Below are 17,337 nucleotides of genomic sequence, written 5' to 3'. Positions count from 1 at the left end.
AGCCATGTGGAATATACAAAACGCTCCCTTCTCTTCAAGGCAGGTCCCCAAGACTTACCAGTCATCTGGCTTGACAGCATCTGGATCGGGTATCTTAGGTCTTTCATCCCAGTCTTCAGGTTTCTGATCTTCTGGGTCCTCGATTTCTCGTGAAGGGTTTACAGCAGGAGTCATGTCATTTAGCAGATTGCCACTGTTCACGACAGATTGGTCAACTAATATTTCAAAACTATTATCTGGATTCAAGACTGGAAAAAAGGCAGGAACAAGCTACTGTTAAATTAACTACTCCTTCCCAAGTTCCCTTCACAACACGAAAGACCATGACTTCTAACAGAAAGCTCCAGTGTGAAATCCTGGAACAAAGACCTCAGGGCACCAGGATTTCTAGAAATTATAACAAATGAGAGTTAAAAAAATTGTTTTGGGGCTGGTGAGATGGCTTAGCAAGTTAAGGTGCTTGCCTGCAAAGCCAAAGAACCCAAGGTTCAATTTCCCAGGAACCACAGAAGACTATCTAGCATCTGGAGTTTGTTTGCAGCAGCTGGAGGCCCTGGTGTGCCCATTCTCTCTCTCAACACCTCTCTCTCTCTCAAAATAAATAAAGTAAAATATTAAAAAAAACAAACAAACATAGTGGCATATGCCTTTAATCCCAGCACTTGGGAAGCAGAAGTAGGAGGATTACTGAGTTCGAGGCCACCCTGAGACTACATAGTGAATTCCAGGACAACCTGAGCTAGATTGAAACCCTACCTGGGGGAGGGGGACGGGTGGAGGAGGGAATTTACAGCCAGGTGTTGGGCCATATGCCTTGAACCCAGCATTTGGAAGGCAGAGGTAGGAGGATTGCTGTGAGTGTGAGGCTGGCCTGAGACTACATACTAAATTCCAGGTCAAGACCCTATCTTGAAAACCAAACCAAAATAACCTCAACTAAAAGGTCTCTTACTTAATGTATAAAGATGTGTTTTCTTATCAGTAAAATAGGTCTTCAGATCTGCATCTGGCCTCTTAGCATGCTTTTCTTCATATACTCCTGTCTTTGGGTTTTTGTGGCGGAAGATGAAGTGCAATTTATAGTCTTCTCCACATTTATCTGGACCAAACATAATTGTATAGGGAGTCTTGTCGTGGAACTGATCCTTCAGAAACAAAGACATATTATTTTAACAAACTCTAGTCAAAGAACTAGAAGTAACCTTACAAAGTATATACTTCCTCTTATAAAATGCATTAGTTTACAGGGTGTGCTTAGATACCAATGAAAAGACCACTAAACACCAAAAGTTTTAAAATAATGAATTTTTTGTGTTTATTGATTCCTTCATGAAACAAAACAAGTTTGTTAAAAGTAAATATTACATAGATGAGAAGATACAGCTGTTATCAGCTTCCAAAGTCAGGTTTACTTGAAATAAAATGGCACCCTTGTTCAATGTTAATACTGTCAATCTTCCTAAAGATTAATGGTGGCAGAGGTGTCTTTGTTTTCACAGACCTTATAAACCTATCTCCTAAGGTCTTCTTCCTTCTCCCCAACCTTTTTTTTTTTTTTTTCACTACTGGAAATTGAACCTGGGGCTTTATGCATTCTGGACATATACTCTACCACTGACAGCTCCTAAAATCCTTGAAAAATAATTTTGTGAATGGCCTGGATATCCATGACCTCACAATGCCTGACACTACCTACACAAGACCATCATAATCGGAGGGAAAGATCACAACATCAAAATAAAAGAGAGACTGAGAGGGGGAGGGGATATGATGGAGAATGGGGTCTCAAAGGGGAAAGTGGGTGGAAGGAGGGCATTACCATGAGATATTGTTTATAATCATGCAAGTTGTTAATAAAAATAATTGATACAAAAAAAATTTTTATGTGTAGCTAGCCACAAGAAGAAGCACCTACCAGATTGAGTTCTGGAGTTTTGGAAAGCAGTTTCACATAGGCACCACCACATTCTATTCCATTCTGAAAGTTAACTTCATACCTAATTTCAGAGAAAAAAAGCAAAAATCCTACAGCATTCAAAGAACCTCCTCTTCCATTGCTTTTGTATGGACAACCAACCCCACTTTAAATAAGGAAAGCAAAATTAAACTTTTTTTTTTTTTAAACTTGGTTTTTCGAGTTAGGGTCTCACTCTAGCCCAGGCTGATCTGTGGCCTTGAACTCATGGCCATCTTCCTATTTCTACCTCCAGTGCTAGGATTAAAGGTGTATGTCACCACACCTGGCTCCAGTGAATGCCTTTTGCAAAATCCATACATTCATTTGGTAGCAGGAAGATTAGTAATTTGTTTCAAAATACTTTGTTGCTAGGCTTGGTGGCATATGCCTTTAATTCCAGCACTAGTGAGGCTGGGGTAAGGAGCATAACTATCTCTGAGTTCGAGGCCACCCTGAGACTAAATGGTGAGTTCCAGGTCAGACTGGGATACAGTGAAACCCCACCCTAAAAAAACGAACAAAAAATAATAGTAAGTATTTGTTGGGCAGGGGAAAAAAAAAATCAACTCAGGAGGCTTAAATTCACTGAAAAAAAAAAAAAAACACTGTTGTGATTTTATAATACAGAGTAATAGTTATATGTATTCTAAAATCATCCTTTCTAGGGGTTGGAGAGATGGCTTAGTGGTTGAGCACTTGCCTATTAAGCCTGAAGACCCCAGTTCGAGGCTCAATTCCCCAGGACCCATGTAAACCAGATGCACAAGGTGGCACATGCATCTGGAGTTCATTTGTAGTGGCTGGAGGCCCTGGCCAGCTCAATCTCTACCTATCTGCCTAGCACTCTCAAATAAATGAATAAAAAATAAACAAATTTTTTTTTCTAACATCTCCCTTTCTAGAAAATTTTTATCAACAAAATATTGCACTTACTGAACAATGAGGGGCTTAGTATCAAACAGGAAGGGCTTGTTCAGCTTAGCAGAGATGGCATGATGCTTGGCCCGAGATATCAACACAAGTCCTTTATCACCTGGAAGCTTTGTTTCCTTCATTTCATCTACCTCCCACTTTCCTATAAAACAACATTTTTTAAAAAGCAATCCACACTTTAATCACTTTCTGCAGTCTTATAAATCCTAACAATCTTAACTCTAAGCTGTGTATGTCTAACATAGCAATAAATCTTTACCATATTCCATTAACCTGGCAGCTGAGCTACAAATAAAAGTACATGTGTATGTGCCAAGTAGGATATGGTTTTTAGAAAATTGTAGCATTTTTATTATACCTAAAAGTGAACTTACATTTGTAATATACAGCAGCACAGGTAATTAAATAGGTATGATCCCAATATATGTAAGATTTGAAAACTTGGGCTGCAGAGAGATGGCTTAGCAGTTAAGGCACTTGCCTGCAAAGCCCAAGAACTCATGTTCAAATCTCTAGGTCCCACGTAAGCCAGATGCAGTGACACAAGTGTGCAATGATGCACAGGTGCACAAGGGGGCAAATGCATCTGGAGTTCACTAGTAATGGCTGAAGGCCCTGGTGCACCCACATTGTCTCTCTCTCAAAATAATAAATAAATAAATAAATAAATAAAAGATTTGTAAACTTATGTCCACTTGAACCAGTCTTTTAGATGACATGCAGTGGTGCTGGGAAGATGTGACAGAGGAGTGCTCAGTATTGCAATATCACTATCACACCTTCCAAGGCTCAGGGCCCATTGCAGAAGACATGGCAGAAAGAATGTAAGAGCCAAAGGTAGGGTAGGACTCCTTACAACATGCTCCTCCAGACACAAAATGGCCTGGATATCCATTACCTCACATGGCCTGATAATACCTACACAAGACCATCATAATAGGAAGTAAAAGATCATGACATCAAAATAAAAGAGACTGATTGAGACGGGGAGGGAATATGATGGAGAGCGGAGTTTCCAAGGGGAAAGTGGGGGAGGGAGGAAATTACCATGGGATATTGTTTGCAATCATGGAAGTTGTTAATAAAAAATAATTTAAATTAATTAAAAAAAGCCTTTGGGGTTTGGGGAAATGGCTCACTGAGGAAAGTGCCTGTCATGCAAACATGAGGACCTGAGTTCACATACCCAGCACCCAATAAAAGATGCACATTGTGGTACTAACTTGTAATCCCCAGGTTAGGAAGGCAGAGACAGAAGGATCCTTATGACTTACTACCTAGTTAAGTTTAGCCAAATCAGTGAGCTCCAGGTTCAATAGAGATCCTGTCTCAAAAAATAAGGTGGTTGGCCAGGCATTGTAGGGTATACTTTTAATCCCAGCATTCAGGAGGCTGAGGTAGGAGGATCATTATGAATTAAATGCCAGCCTGGAGCTACAGAGTGAGTTCCAGCTCAGAGTAAGACTACATCTCAAAAAAAAAAAAAAAAAAAAAAAAAAAGAAAACAATTGAGGAAGACACCTGATGTCAGCATCTGGCACCCACATACATGAGCACACATACGTGCCCACATACATACAAACACACATATATGCATAACACACACAGAGAGAGAAGAAAAGCATTTTGGATAGATGATGATAGTGGTAATGTGTAAAAAGTTGACTCTACTGACCCGCTGTGACTCATGCAGGGGGTGGGGGATAGGAGTTATCATGGTTTATTGTCCATACTTATGGAAGTCATGGAACATGTCACCTCCATTTGCTACTGAATCCAGAACAAAGAAAATTCTCACCATCATATTTGGCAATTTCATCATCAGTGTCATCTTTCTTGGCTTTGGATAAAATCCACCTGTAATTAAGATAAACCCCAAAATTAAGATTCAATTGAGTTAACTTGTGAAGAGAAATCACGTATGCCTGGAGTTCATTTGCAGCAACAAGAGGAACGTCCATTCATGCTCATTCTCACTTTCTCTTCTCTCAGAGTAAGACTTCTCAAAGAAAATAAACAAAATGCTCAAGGAGAAACAAAAACATTCTCCAAAGGCAAAATCTAGGGTAGAAGGAGAGAGAGAAGAAATGGAAGCAGAGAGTCCTAAATTCCAAGACTATTTTGGAAAATGGACATGAACAGTGGAGATGTAAAAGGCCAGATATTTTACTAGATAAAATATTATCCACAAGAGTTAACCCTATTCTATCTTATTTACAAGATGTTCACCTTAAAGACATTTATCCCCAGGAAGATACTTACCCTGACAGAGATCCTCTGTCAAAAGAATCAGCAAAATAAACTTCCCCTGTTGGAACTGGAGCTTTGTAGGTAACCTGTGTTAAACAAAAAAGTGAATTAAGGCCTGGAGAGATGGCTTAGCAGTTAAGGCATTTTGCCTGCAATGCCAAAGATCCGGGTTTGACTCTCCAGAACCCACATAAGCCAGACACACAAGGGGGTGCATGCATCTGGAGTTCATCTGCAATGTCTGGAGGCCCTGGTATGCCCATTCTCTCTCTCTCAAATAGATTTAAAAACATATTTTTTTTAAAAAAAGTGGCCAGAGCCTGGGCTACATGAGAACCCTGTCTCAAGATTCAAAAAAACTTATGCTAAAGTAGTCATAGAACATTCAAAGAATGTTTATATGTAATCTTGCCTATACCAGTAAAAGTGATCAGTGACAGCAAAAATCCCAAATGGCTGTATTTAATGAATTCACAAACCACGATGGAGAAATATTTAATATGAAAGGAAATAAATGATTCTAAAGAAAAAAAAAGTGGCCAGGCATGGTGGCATGCACCTTTAATTCCCACACTCAGGAGGCAGAGATAGGAGTAGTGCTGTAAGTCCGAGGCCACCATGAGACCACATAGTGAATTCCATGTCAGCCTGGGCTAGAGTGAGACCCTACCTTAAATAACAAAAAAAAAAAAAAAAAACCTGAAATTTTAGGTGGGCATGGTGGTGCATACCTTTAATCCCAGCACTCACTAGGCAGAGGTAGGAGGATTAACCTGAGTTTGAGGCCACCCTGAGACTACATAGTGAATTCCAGCAGCCCTAGCTATAGAAAAAGTAGTTTAAAATTCTTCTTGGAGCCAGGCATGGTGGCGCATGCCTTTAACCCCAGCACTTGGGAGGCAGAGGCAAGAGGATTGCCATGGAAGTTCAAGGACACCCTGAGACTACACAGTTAATACACCGTCAGCCAGGACCAGAGTGAGACCCTACCTTGAAAAACCAAAAATAAAGCTGCTTCAGGCTGCAGAGCTGGGTCAGTGGGGTAAAGGGCTTACTACAAACTATGAGAACGAGTTCACATGTATGTAAAGCTAGGACAAAAGAGAGAACATCTATAATCCCAGCATTCCTACAGCAAGATAGGAGGTAGAGAAGAGGCAAGAGAATCCCTGGAAGCTTGCAGACCAGGTAGATAAGAAAACACAGTGGTGAACAGAGACCCAGTCTCAAACAAGGTGAAAGGCTAGACCTAATATCCAAGGTATCTTATCACTACATGCTCCTGCAGGCATACATACAAAAAGATTAAAAAAAAAAATAAGCAAAACAAAACTGATCTGGGAGATGGCTGAGTGGTTAAAAGTGCTGGCTTGATAAGCCTGCAGGCCTGCATTTGACTCCCCAATACCCACATATAGCCATATGTACAAAATGGCACATGTATCTGGAGTTCTCATTTGCAGCAGCAAGAGGACATTACATGTCCATTCTCATTCCCTCAAATAAAAATATATATGTATCTCTCTCTCTCTCACACACACACAAACACACAAAACCTTCAAACCTTAGGAGATGGAAGTGTGCTGCTATCTGGTTTTGATTTCGAATCTTCTACCTCTTCAATGACATCATCAAGATCATCCTCAATATCAATCATATCATCATCATGTCCATCATGAGCCTGAACAATGGCAGTTCCAAGGACCAGTAGCACATACAGTAACCATTTCTTTTCCATGATCTGCATAGACAAAGAATAAGTTAAACATGCTGCCACCTATTTAAAATTTATAAAAAATCAGGTTGGAGAGATGGCTTTGCAGTTAAGGTACTGGCCTGAATAGCCAAAGGACCCAGGTTCAATTCCCCAGCACCACAGGAAGCCAGATGCACAAGGTGGGGCATGCATCTGGAGTTCCTTTACAGTGGCTGAAGTCACAGGTACACCCATTCACTCTCGCTGCCTTTCTATTGCTATCTCAAATTAAATAAAATTGAAACAAAAAAGAAAATAAGGAGCTGGGCGTGGTAGCGTACACCTTTAATTCTAGCACTTGGGAGGCAGAGGTAGGAGGATTGCCATGAGTTCAAGGCCACTCTGAGGCTTCATAGTGAATTCCAGGTCGATCTACTAGAGTGACACCCTACCTCGAAAAACAACAAGCCAGGCTGGAGAGATGGCTTAGCGGTTAAGGCAAATGCCTGAAAAGCCAAAGGACCCCAGTTCGATTTTCCAGGACGTACATAAGCCAGATGCACAAGGGGGCACATGCAGCTGGAGTTTGTTTGCAGTGGCTGGAGGCTCTGGCATGCCCATTCTTTCCCTCTCTCTGCTTCTTTCGCTCTCTCAAATAAATAAATAAATAAAATATATTTTTTTAAAAAGCCAGGCATGCTGGGCGTGGTGGCGCACGCCTTTAATCCCAGCACTTGGGAGGCAGAGGTAGGTGGATCGCCATGAGTTCAAGGCCACCTTGAGAATACATAGTGAATTCCAGGTCAGCCTGGACTAGAGTGAGACCCTACCTCAAAAAACCAAAAAAAAAAAAAAAAAAAAGAAAAAGCCAGGCATGGTGGTGTAGTCCCAACACTCAGGAGGCAGATGTAGGAGGATTGCTGTGAGTTCGAGGGCACCCTCTGACTACAGAGTGAATTCCAGGTCAGCCTGGACTAGGGAGGCCCTACCTTGAAAAACAAAACAAAACAAAACAAACCATGGAATGGGAAATATTTCAGTTGGGTATAAGGACTGGAATCTGATCCAAGCAACAGCTCTCTTTATTTTTCTTATTTATTTATTTGAGATTGACAAACAGGGAGGGAGGGAGAGAGAATGGGCACACTAGGGCCTCTAGCCATTACAAACTCCAGATGCAGAACTCCAGATGCAGAACTCCAGTTGCATACGACCCCTTGTGTATCTGGCTAATGTGGGTCCTGGAGAATCGAGCCTCAAACCAAGGTCCTTAGGCTTCACAGGCAATTGCTTAACTACTAAGCCATCTCTGTAGCCCCAGTTCTCACTTTTAAAAACTATTTATTTGCAAAGCCAGGCATGGTGGCGCACACCTTTAATCCCAGCATTCGTGAGGCAGAGGTAGGAAGATCACTGTGAGTTCAAGGCCACCCTGAGACTCCACAGTGAATTCCAGGTCAGTCTGGGCCACAGTGAGACCCTACCTCAAAAAAAAAAAAAAAAAAAAGACTATTTATTTGCAAGCAGAGACAGGGGGAATGGGTACTCCAGGGCCTTTAGCCGCTGCAAACAAGCTCAAGACCCATGTGCCACTTTGTGCATCAGTCTGTATACAAATACTGGGGAAATCAAACCCAGGTCATTAGGCTTTGCAGGCAAATGCTTTAAATGATGAACAATCTCTCCAGCCCTTTTTTTTGGGGGGGGGGGATTGAAGTGGCTTTTTCGAAATAGGGTCTTGTTCTAGCCCAGGCTGATCTAGAATTCACTATATAGTCCCAGGCTGGCCTCAAACTCACAATGACCCTCCTACCTCTGTCCCCCAAATGCTAGGAGTAAAGGTGTGTGCATCTCTTATAATCCTAGCTCCAAGGAGACACAAACAGTAGGATCCTGGGGCCCGTCTATTCTACTTGTCAGCTTCCTACCTGCTGCTTAAAACAAAACAAAACAAACAAAAAAAGTCTGTGTTCTTGAGGAATGACAAACAAGAGGCTGTCCTCTGGTGTCCACATGCATGTTCACACGAATACATGCACACACACACTCATTTTAGTCGAGACTAGGCGTGTTCAAGATGGTATGGCCTACACTCATTTTAAAAAATGGTAATACTTTTATTACACATCTTGAGGTTGTGCTCCCAAAATGAACAAATAAAATTTACTGGATTCCTGAGACTTTCAGTTAAGATGGTGGCGTAGGAACTACACCAAAGCAGCCTAGGGGAGAAAAAAACAGCAAAATACACACTCTTCTAGTAAAAAGTGAGGTGTGTAAGAAATTACCAACTACAGCAGAGAAGTAGGAGAGATCCAGAGCATCTAAAGCCCACATAGACAGGCAGAAGCTGCAGTACCAGGTCTGTGGGGCCACAGCTCCAAGGCTCAGCTTGAGCTGCAGGAAAAGCCAGGTGAGGGGATTCTCCACTCACACTGGAGCTACTTGCAAACTCAATAAACGAGAAGGGAACACTGCAGCGACCAATGGAGAAGCAGCTTGTGAGGTGAGGATGACGTGGACCAGTGAGAGAACGAACTGGAGCCACCATCCACAGCCTCTCCTCCCCCACCATCAGTGCAAGCGCCAGTAAGCACCAGAGACCTGGGGAAGGGAGCTCACAGCACCCAGCACTGGAGACCAGAGCAGCAATCTAGTGACCCAGCCAGCCTACTTGAACCCACAGAATAAAAAAGAGGGCCCCAAGAAGGAACGCAGCGTAACTGAGACCAAAATAATCCCAACAGGTAACTGGGATTACACCAGGTCAGAACCTGCCAAATAAGCCTGATATGCTTGAATCAGAAGTGCTAATTGCACCTTCCATACCAGGAGAAATTATATGTTAAATGATGGATGGTTGGATATGTCATTCTTAAATAAGCTTATTTTGAGCTTGCCCATTTGTTGCTTCTTGATTTATAGTGGCTTCGTTTCCTCTTCTGTTGTTCATTAGGGAAGGGTCTCACTTGCTCACAAGCTGACTTAGAACCCTCAATAGATCAGATATCTTAACCTCCTAGTTGACAGGATTAAGGGTCTGACGCAACACACACACCATAAGGGACTATGACTTTGATAGAGGATCTGGTTGTCATAATATCTAAACTTGCACAAATACTTTGTGCTATTTTTCATTGAATGCGTACATTGTTTAAATTTTAGAACCTACCTGTATTTTGTTCCACTTATCATTCTTGAATACTCTCATAGCAGGCCCAATATCTAGGGTCACTTTTGTAGATACTCTGAGAGTCTTAAGAGCCACACCTAGCACACTAAGCTCCTACCCTGAGATATGTAATAACAGATTGATACATCTAATAATACTGCAGCTAATTAGAAAATCCAGGGCTGGAGAGATGGCATAGCAGTTAAGCACTTGCCTGTGAAGTCTAAGGGTCCTGGTTCAAGGCTCCATTGCCCAAGAACCACGTTAGCCAGAGGCACAAGGGGGTGTACATGTCTAGAGCTCATCTGCAGTGGCTGGAGGCCCTGGCACACCTGTTCTCTCTCCCTCTCTCTCTCTCTCTCTCTCTCTCTCTCTCTCTCTCTCTCTGTCACTCTCAAATAAATAAAAATAATAAAAAAAATTAAAAAGAAAACCCACGCAAAAATATGTACATTATAACACAAGAAACACCAAAAATCAAGACAATATAAATCCACCAAAAAGTATTAATGCATCAGAAATGACCTCAATTCAATTTGATGACATACAGAGGTCAATACAAGACATAAATAAGAAAATAGCAATAATAAAGAAAAACCAGTCAGAATTACTAGCAATGAAGAACATGGTCAATGAAATAAAATAAAAAAAAAACTGTAGAAAATCTCACCAGTAGTGGTGGCGCACGCCTTTAATCCCAGCCTCGGGGGGGGGGGGGGGGGGGGGCAGAGGTAGGAGGATTGCCATGAGTTCAAGGCCATGAGACTAGATTAGTGAATTGCAGGTCAGCCTGAGCTAGAGTGAGACTCTACCTGGGGGGGGGGGGGGGGGGATGGACAAAGGAGAGCACAGAGTATCTAAACTAGAAGACCAGTTGGCAGATCTAATACAGTCCAACAAAGAGAAAGAGAAACTAACAAGAAAGTATAAATGAGAATTTCAAGACATTCAGGACACTATGAAAAGATCAACCATAAGAATTCAAGAAAGAAAGAATTTCACTCCAAAGATATAGTAGGTATTTTCAACAAAATCATAGAAGGAAACTTCCCCCAAATTGGGAAAGAGATGCCAATGTAGATACAGGAATCATTTAGAACACCAAAGAGACAAAACCTGGAAAGAACCTCTCCTCGCCATATTATAATTAAACTACCAAACATACAAACCAAAGAAAATATATTGAGGGCTGCAGAGATGGTCTAGCGGTTAAGCGCTTGCCTGTGAAACCTAAGGACCCTGGTTCTAGGTTCAATTCCCCAGGACCCACGTTAGCCAGATGCACATGGGGGCGCACATGTCTGAAGTTTGTTCACAGTGGCTGAAGGCCCTGGCGTGCCCATTCTCTCTCTCCTGTCTGTTTCTCTCAAATAAATAAAAAAATTTAATAAAGAAAAGAAAAGAAGATATACTAAAAGCAGTTAGAGAGAAAAAATCAAGTAACATACAAAGAAAGGCAAGCCAATCAGGATCACAGCAGATTACTCAACACAAACTTTAAAAGCCAGAAGGGCTTGAAGTGATATATTCTAAGTTCTGAAAGATAACTGTCAACCAAGGTTACTTTATCCTGCAAAGCTATCCATTCAAATAGATGGAGAAACAAGGACATACCACAAGAAAAGCAGGCTAAAGGAATATTTGAAGACAAAACCAACTCTACAGAAAATACATGAAAGAATCTTTCATGCTGAAGAGAAAGAAAAGCACACACATGAGGAACCTGGGAAAAAACAAACCATAGTCAAACAATACTTAATAAAAGAGAGCAAAGGTAAAACCAGAAGAACTACAAAAAAGTTTACTGGATTCCTAAATGCTCATAATTTATGATAATCAGACAAAATCAAGTGCTAAATAAAATCATCCAGAACCTTACCTAGAAATGGTATTGATTCTTACATGTCAATCTCAATGTTAACATTAGGCTACATTTTCTCCTATACTTAAATAGTAATCATTCATTTGCTTATCAGAAAAACCTTTATTCTTACCATCAACACAATATGCAAAGAGGCTGGGGCTGGGGCGCAGTGGCTGAGTGCTTGAGCATGAGGACTTGAGGCCACCTGAGTGTGTTTTAGTACTGTCGTGTGTACATGTGAATGCAGATGTGCCCACCTTGTGTAAGCCAGAAAGTGTTGGGCACAACCTGCTATCAATCATATGTGTCTAGATACACATAATTTCTCTCACTGAACCTCAAGGCATGCATGACCATGCCCAGCTGTTGACATGCTAAGAAATGGAACTCAGGGTAAGTCATGCCCTCATGTTTGCACAGCAAGCACTCTTGCCTACTGACCCATCATCCCAGGCCCTTTATCAATGTTTAATTTGCTGATATGGTGTTATGTGAATCGTAGAACCAGCTATCACTAAATTGATTATCCTGAAGTGCTAATTTGTATTGTGACTAGAAATAGGGCCCTTAAAGAGTTTTAAAGTTATATGAAGTTATAATGGTCCAATGGTTCAGATGTTCCTGTAAGAGGTAGACATACCAGAAGCACATAAGCACCACAGGAAGGCCATGGAAAGACAGCCATCTGCAGGGCAGAACAAATCGGGAAATGAGAGCTCAAGAGATAGGAACCTTGACACCTTCATCTTGATACAGCCTTTAGACTCCAAATTGTGAGATCTGTTCAAGCCACCCAGGCACTGGTACACGTTAGGGCAGCTCTAGCAGACTAAGAGAACTGAAGAGTGAGGAGGTAGTACCTTTGAGAGATACAGGTCACCTGGGCTGTGTTCAAAGATTGCTGGGTGCATAGTGGTTCATTTTAACTAGAATGGACCTGGTTTGGTGGGATTTCACAATTCTAAAAAGTCCCAAGGAGATCCTGAGAATCACTGAGTTTGGTTTATGCAAATACATTTGTGGGAGCTGGGGAAATAGCTCAGCAGGTAAAGCTGGACTGTTTTCGACTGTAGCGGCAGGGGGCCCAAACATGTCCATACACATAACATGTACATATATACACACACATAAATACACAAATAAATGAGGAGCAGTAAGAACCCAAATTCCCTATACCTGTTACATCAGACATGTTGCCGTGTAGTTTTATACCAACGAGGCACAACAGAGATGAAACAGGTCTCCTCAGCAAAGAGCAGAAAAGAGTTGTTCTGAGCAGGGGAAGTCTGAAGATCAACCAAAAAAGGAAAAAGAGGACTCCAGGTTGTCTATTAGAAACAAGGTAAAAGTCCACAGCAAACCAGGAAATGCACTTCTTTCCCATTATCTTTCCCCTACATCCAGAGTTATAAACCTGGATTCTAGGTTAAAGATACAGTTGGAAACTTATCACTTCATTTTCATTAGCAAGAGAGTTGTAAAGGCTGTGCAGAACCAGTATTAGCAAACTACAACATGGTTAATTCTAAGATAGGGACAGGAAACATGCAAGATGCACAAGTTTAGAAACTGGACATACACTTCTAATTCAGCACTCAGTGGGTTAAGGTGGGAGGATTAAAGGAAAGTGTGGGCTACCTAGTATGACTATGGTAAAAACAAAGTGTAGGGGTGCTTGCTTACATTACAGAGTCTGGGGACCTGGAATTAACTAAACCAGTACTCACATAAAGCCAGAAGCATAGTGGTGCATGACTCTGAGATGAGTTCCTTGGCCTTTCTCTCCACGAGACCCTGGCACACCCATATTCTCTCTCATAAGTTATTATTTGTTTAAAAAAAGACATTTTATGCAATTCTTTTCTACTTCACAGTTTATGTACACTCTAAGTTGTACTTATTTTCTGTCTAAAAGCTACCACTTAATTTCTTACAATGCTGCAGTTCAAGCCCAGGGCCTTATATATATGCTGGGCAAATGCTCTACACTGAGCCAGATCCTTAATCCACTTTACTAGTTGTCCTCTAAGATCCCCAATACACATACACACATTCTTACACATTGTTGCAGTCAGGTTCGCATTGCTGGTAGAAGCCACCCAACTAACAGCAGCTTCTGGGAAAAAGAGGCTTATTTTGGCTTACAGGCTCAAGGGGAAGTTCCATGATGGCAGGAGAAAACGATGGCATGAACAGAGGGGTGGACATCACGCCCTGGCCAACATATGGTGGACAAAAGCAACAGGAAAGTGTGCCAAATACTGGCAAGGGGAAGCTGGCTATAATACCAATAAGCCCACCCCCAACAATACACAGCCTCCAAGAGGTGGTAATTCCCAAACTTCCATCAGCTGGAAACCTAGCATTCAGAACATCTATGTTTATGGAGGACCACACATGGGTACACATAGCTTTGTTATTTTGGTTTTTCTCCTCTGCTTATTCAGTCAAGTCTCACTATAGCCCATGATGACCTGGAAATTACTCTGTAGTTCCAGCCTGGCCTTAAAGTCACAACTGGGATTAAAGGTGTCTACCATAATGCTGGCACAATTTTGTTATTTTAAGTTACCTCAAAGTCTAAAACAGAAGTCCCCTTTGACACAGAATGCAAATGTTAGGTGGATGTATAACTCATTACAAGGCAACCAATTATTAGTGCTATACAGCTATCTCAACGTATTCACGTAAAATCTTTTTTTTTTTTTTTTTTTTTTTGGTACTAGGGATCAAAGTAAGGATTTTGCCTCATCCATGCTTTGCAAACACAATAAATTCTATAGTCCCAGTCCTAAGTTTTGGTCTTAAGTGAAAATATGTATAACCAGACATGGGTCACAGTAAAACTACCAATTAAAACTCAAAACCACAGGGCTATATAAAAAATATATATATAACCAGGGTCGTGGCACGTCTTTAATCGTGATACAGGGCTATATAAAAAATATATATATAACCAGGTCATGGCACTCAGGAGGCAGAAGTAGGAGGATCACCATGAGTTTGAGGCCACACTGAGACAACATAGTGAATTCCAGGTCAGCCTGCACCAGAGTGAAACCCTACCTCCAAACAGTAAAAAAAAAAAATTTTTAAATAAAAAATAAAAAGTCTTATGAGGACTGGAGAAATGGCTTAGTGCTTAAGGGACTTGTCTTCAAAGCCAAAGGACCCAGGTTTGATTTCCCAGGATTCACATATGCCAAGGTGGTACATGCATCTGACTGAAGCTCATTTGCAGCAGCCAAAGGCTCAGGCATGCCCATTATCTCTCTCTGCGTCTTTCTCTATCTCAAATAAATAAAAATTTAAACTTTTTTTTTTTTTTTTTTAAGAGCTAGACATGGTGGCACATGCCTTTAATTACAGCACTTGGAAGGCAGAGGTAGGAGAATTGCCATGAGATCAAGGCCACCCTGAAAGCACTTAATGAATTCCAGGTCAGCCTAGAGGTAGACCTTACCGTGAAAAAACAAAAAGTTATAATTTTTAAAAACAGGGCTAGGGGAGGCCCTTGGTTTCCCACCAGGAATAGATGGTAAGACTCTATTGCTGAAAATAAATAATGGCTGAAGAGATGGCTTAACAGTTAAGGCATGCCTGCAAAGCTAAAGGACGCAAGTTCAATTCTCCAGGACCCATATATGCCAGATTCACAAGATGGCTCGTGTCTGGAGATCCTGGTGCACCCACCTATTCTCTCTCCCTCCCTCCCTCTTTTTCTCTCTCAAAAATAAAAACAAGCCAGGCGTGGTGGTGTATCCTTTAATCCCAGCACTCGGGAGGCAAAGGTAGGAGGATCATGCTAAGTTCGAGGCCACCCTGAGACTACATAGTTAATTCCAGGTCAGCCTTGAACAGAGTGAGACCTTACCTTGAAAAACAAAAAATAATAAAAATGAAATACTCAAAAAAAAAAATCCTACCTCTGCCTGCCAAGTGCTGGGTTCAAAGGCATGCACCACCACACCTGACTGGTGTGCCCATCCTATCTATCTCTTTTTCTCTTTCTCAAAGTTAAGTAAATAAAATTTTAAGTGAATCATCTTGAGTACAATAGGTCGGATCAAGTCCTTTGTCACTGAGGTACACCCCAAATCCTGAAGTTCCCAGTTATCAAACTTATGAGGTTGCAAAGATGGCTCAGGAGATAAGTGTGCTTCCTTGTGTGAGCATGAGGGTCTGAAACCACCAAAATTACAGCCTCTAAAATCCAAAACACAGCTGAGTATGGCCACAAACACCTGTAACCCTAGTCCCACAGGGGAATAGAAATCCAAGAATTTTCGAAGCCCTAGCCCCACAAGCTCCAGAATCAGTAGACTCCAGCTCAAAATAAACCCAGGTGGAAGAGCAATGGAGGGTTCTGTTCCAACCATTGTAGCTTGCCCCTGCCACAGGTGGGGCACTGAAAGGCTATAGGATTAGGGTTAAGTTGCTAGTTTCTTTTGCTCTTCTGTTTGGCATTGCTCAGCGTACTTAATGTTTCTTGGCCCAATAGCCTGCTATGGAGACATAAAAAGATCTCCATGAGTTAATCTGAGGCCATTCTGTACTCTGAAACAACATATTAACTTCCAGGTCAGATTGGGCTACAGCGAGACCCTACCTCCAAAAATAAGCCAGGCGTGGTAGCACATGCCTTTGATACCAGCACTCAGGAGGAAGAGATAAGAGGATCTCAGTGAGTTCAAGGCCAGCCTGAGACGACATAGTGAATTCTAGGTCAGTCTGAGCTAGAGTAAGACCCTACCTCCAAAAACAAAACAAACAAGCCGGCCACAGGGGCACACATCTTAAATCCCAGCACTTGGGAGGCAGAGCTAGAAGGATCACCATGAGTTCAAGGCCACCTGAGATTACATAGTAAATTCCAGGTCAGCCTGAGCTAGAGTGAAACACAACCTTGAAAGTTTAAAAAAAAAAAAAAAAAAGCACTTGTTGCCAGGGATGGGATACCTTCCAGTGAGTTGTTGGCCAAAGAGGTCCCTGATGCCCCCAAAGCATTACAGGCCATTGCCAAGGCCCTTGATTTCCCACTAGGAATAGATGGTAAGACTCTACTGCTGAAGAATCCACATAATTGGGCTACAAGGTCACTGAGAAATCCTGCTGGAACTGAGCTGAAAAACACCTCTATGTAGACCAGCTGACAGAAAACTGGGAAATGCCACACTGCATGCAGTTCAATGGGAGAGAGAGAAATCACCAGAGAAGAGATTCAACAGTGGATACTGCAAGCCTTATATTTGGCCAACCAGGCCAAATAAGCCAACAGGTGCAACAGTGACACTATCTGTTATGGGGGAAACCAACAGCCCTCTAATTTGACTGGAGGCCTGCTCCATGGGAGTGAATACATCCCTGATACTGAAAACCTACAACAGGGGTAGTCATGAGCCTTAGGAGTGTAACATCTGCTGGTGTCTGGCTAAATGTATATACTATGCTCATCAAACTGCCCA

General features: G+C 41.7%; 1 protein-coding gene across 3 annotated transcripts in view; it reads right to left on the bottom strand.

Annotated features, from left to right (window-relative positions):
* The window catches only part of Canx (calnexin), a 44,367-nt gene that overhangs the window by 17,822 nt on the left and 9,208 nt on the right, over positions 1–17,337 (bottom strand). For 2 of the 3 annotated variants that reach the window (XM_045151999.1, XM_045151998.1), the window contains 7 exons: positions 6,705–6,881; positions 5,153–5,226; positions 4,689–4,747; positions 2,891–3,032; positions 1,916–1,997; positions 953–1,145; positions 59–248 (listed from right to left, as the gene is read on the bottom strand). In XM_045151999.1, the coding sequence (XP_045007934.1) occupies positions 59–248; positions 953–1,145; positions 1,916–1,997; positions 2,891–3,032; positions 4,689–4,747; positions 5,153–5,226; positions 6,705–6,878 (914 nt within the window). In that variant the 5' untranslated portion in view covers positions 6,879–6,881. Of the gene's footprint in view, positions 1–58; positions 249–952; positions 1,146–1,915; positions 1,998–2,890; positions 3,033–4,688; positions 4,748–5,152; positions 5,227–6,704; positions 6,888–17,337 lie in introns of those variants that run through there. The other variant, XM_004666615.2, reaches the window with a different exon arrangement.

Source organism: Jaculus jaculus, chromosome 6 (genome assembly GCF_020740685.1).
Source record: "Jaculus jaculus isolate mJacJac1 chromosome 6, mJacJac1.mat.Y.cur, whole genome shotgun sequence".
Taxonomy (NCBI): domain Eukaryota; kingdom Metazoa; phylum Chordata; class Mammalia; order Rodentia; family Dipodidae; genus Jaculus; species Jaculus jaculus.
This window is presented reverse-complemented; position numbering and strand designations above follow the sequence as displayed.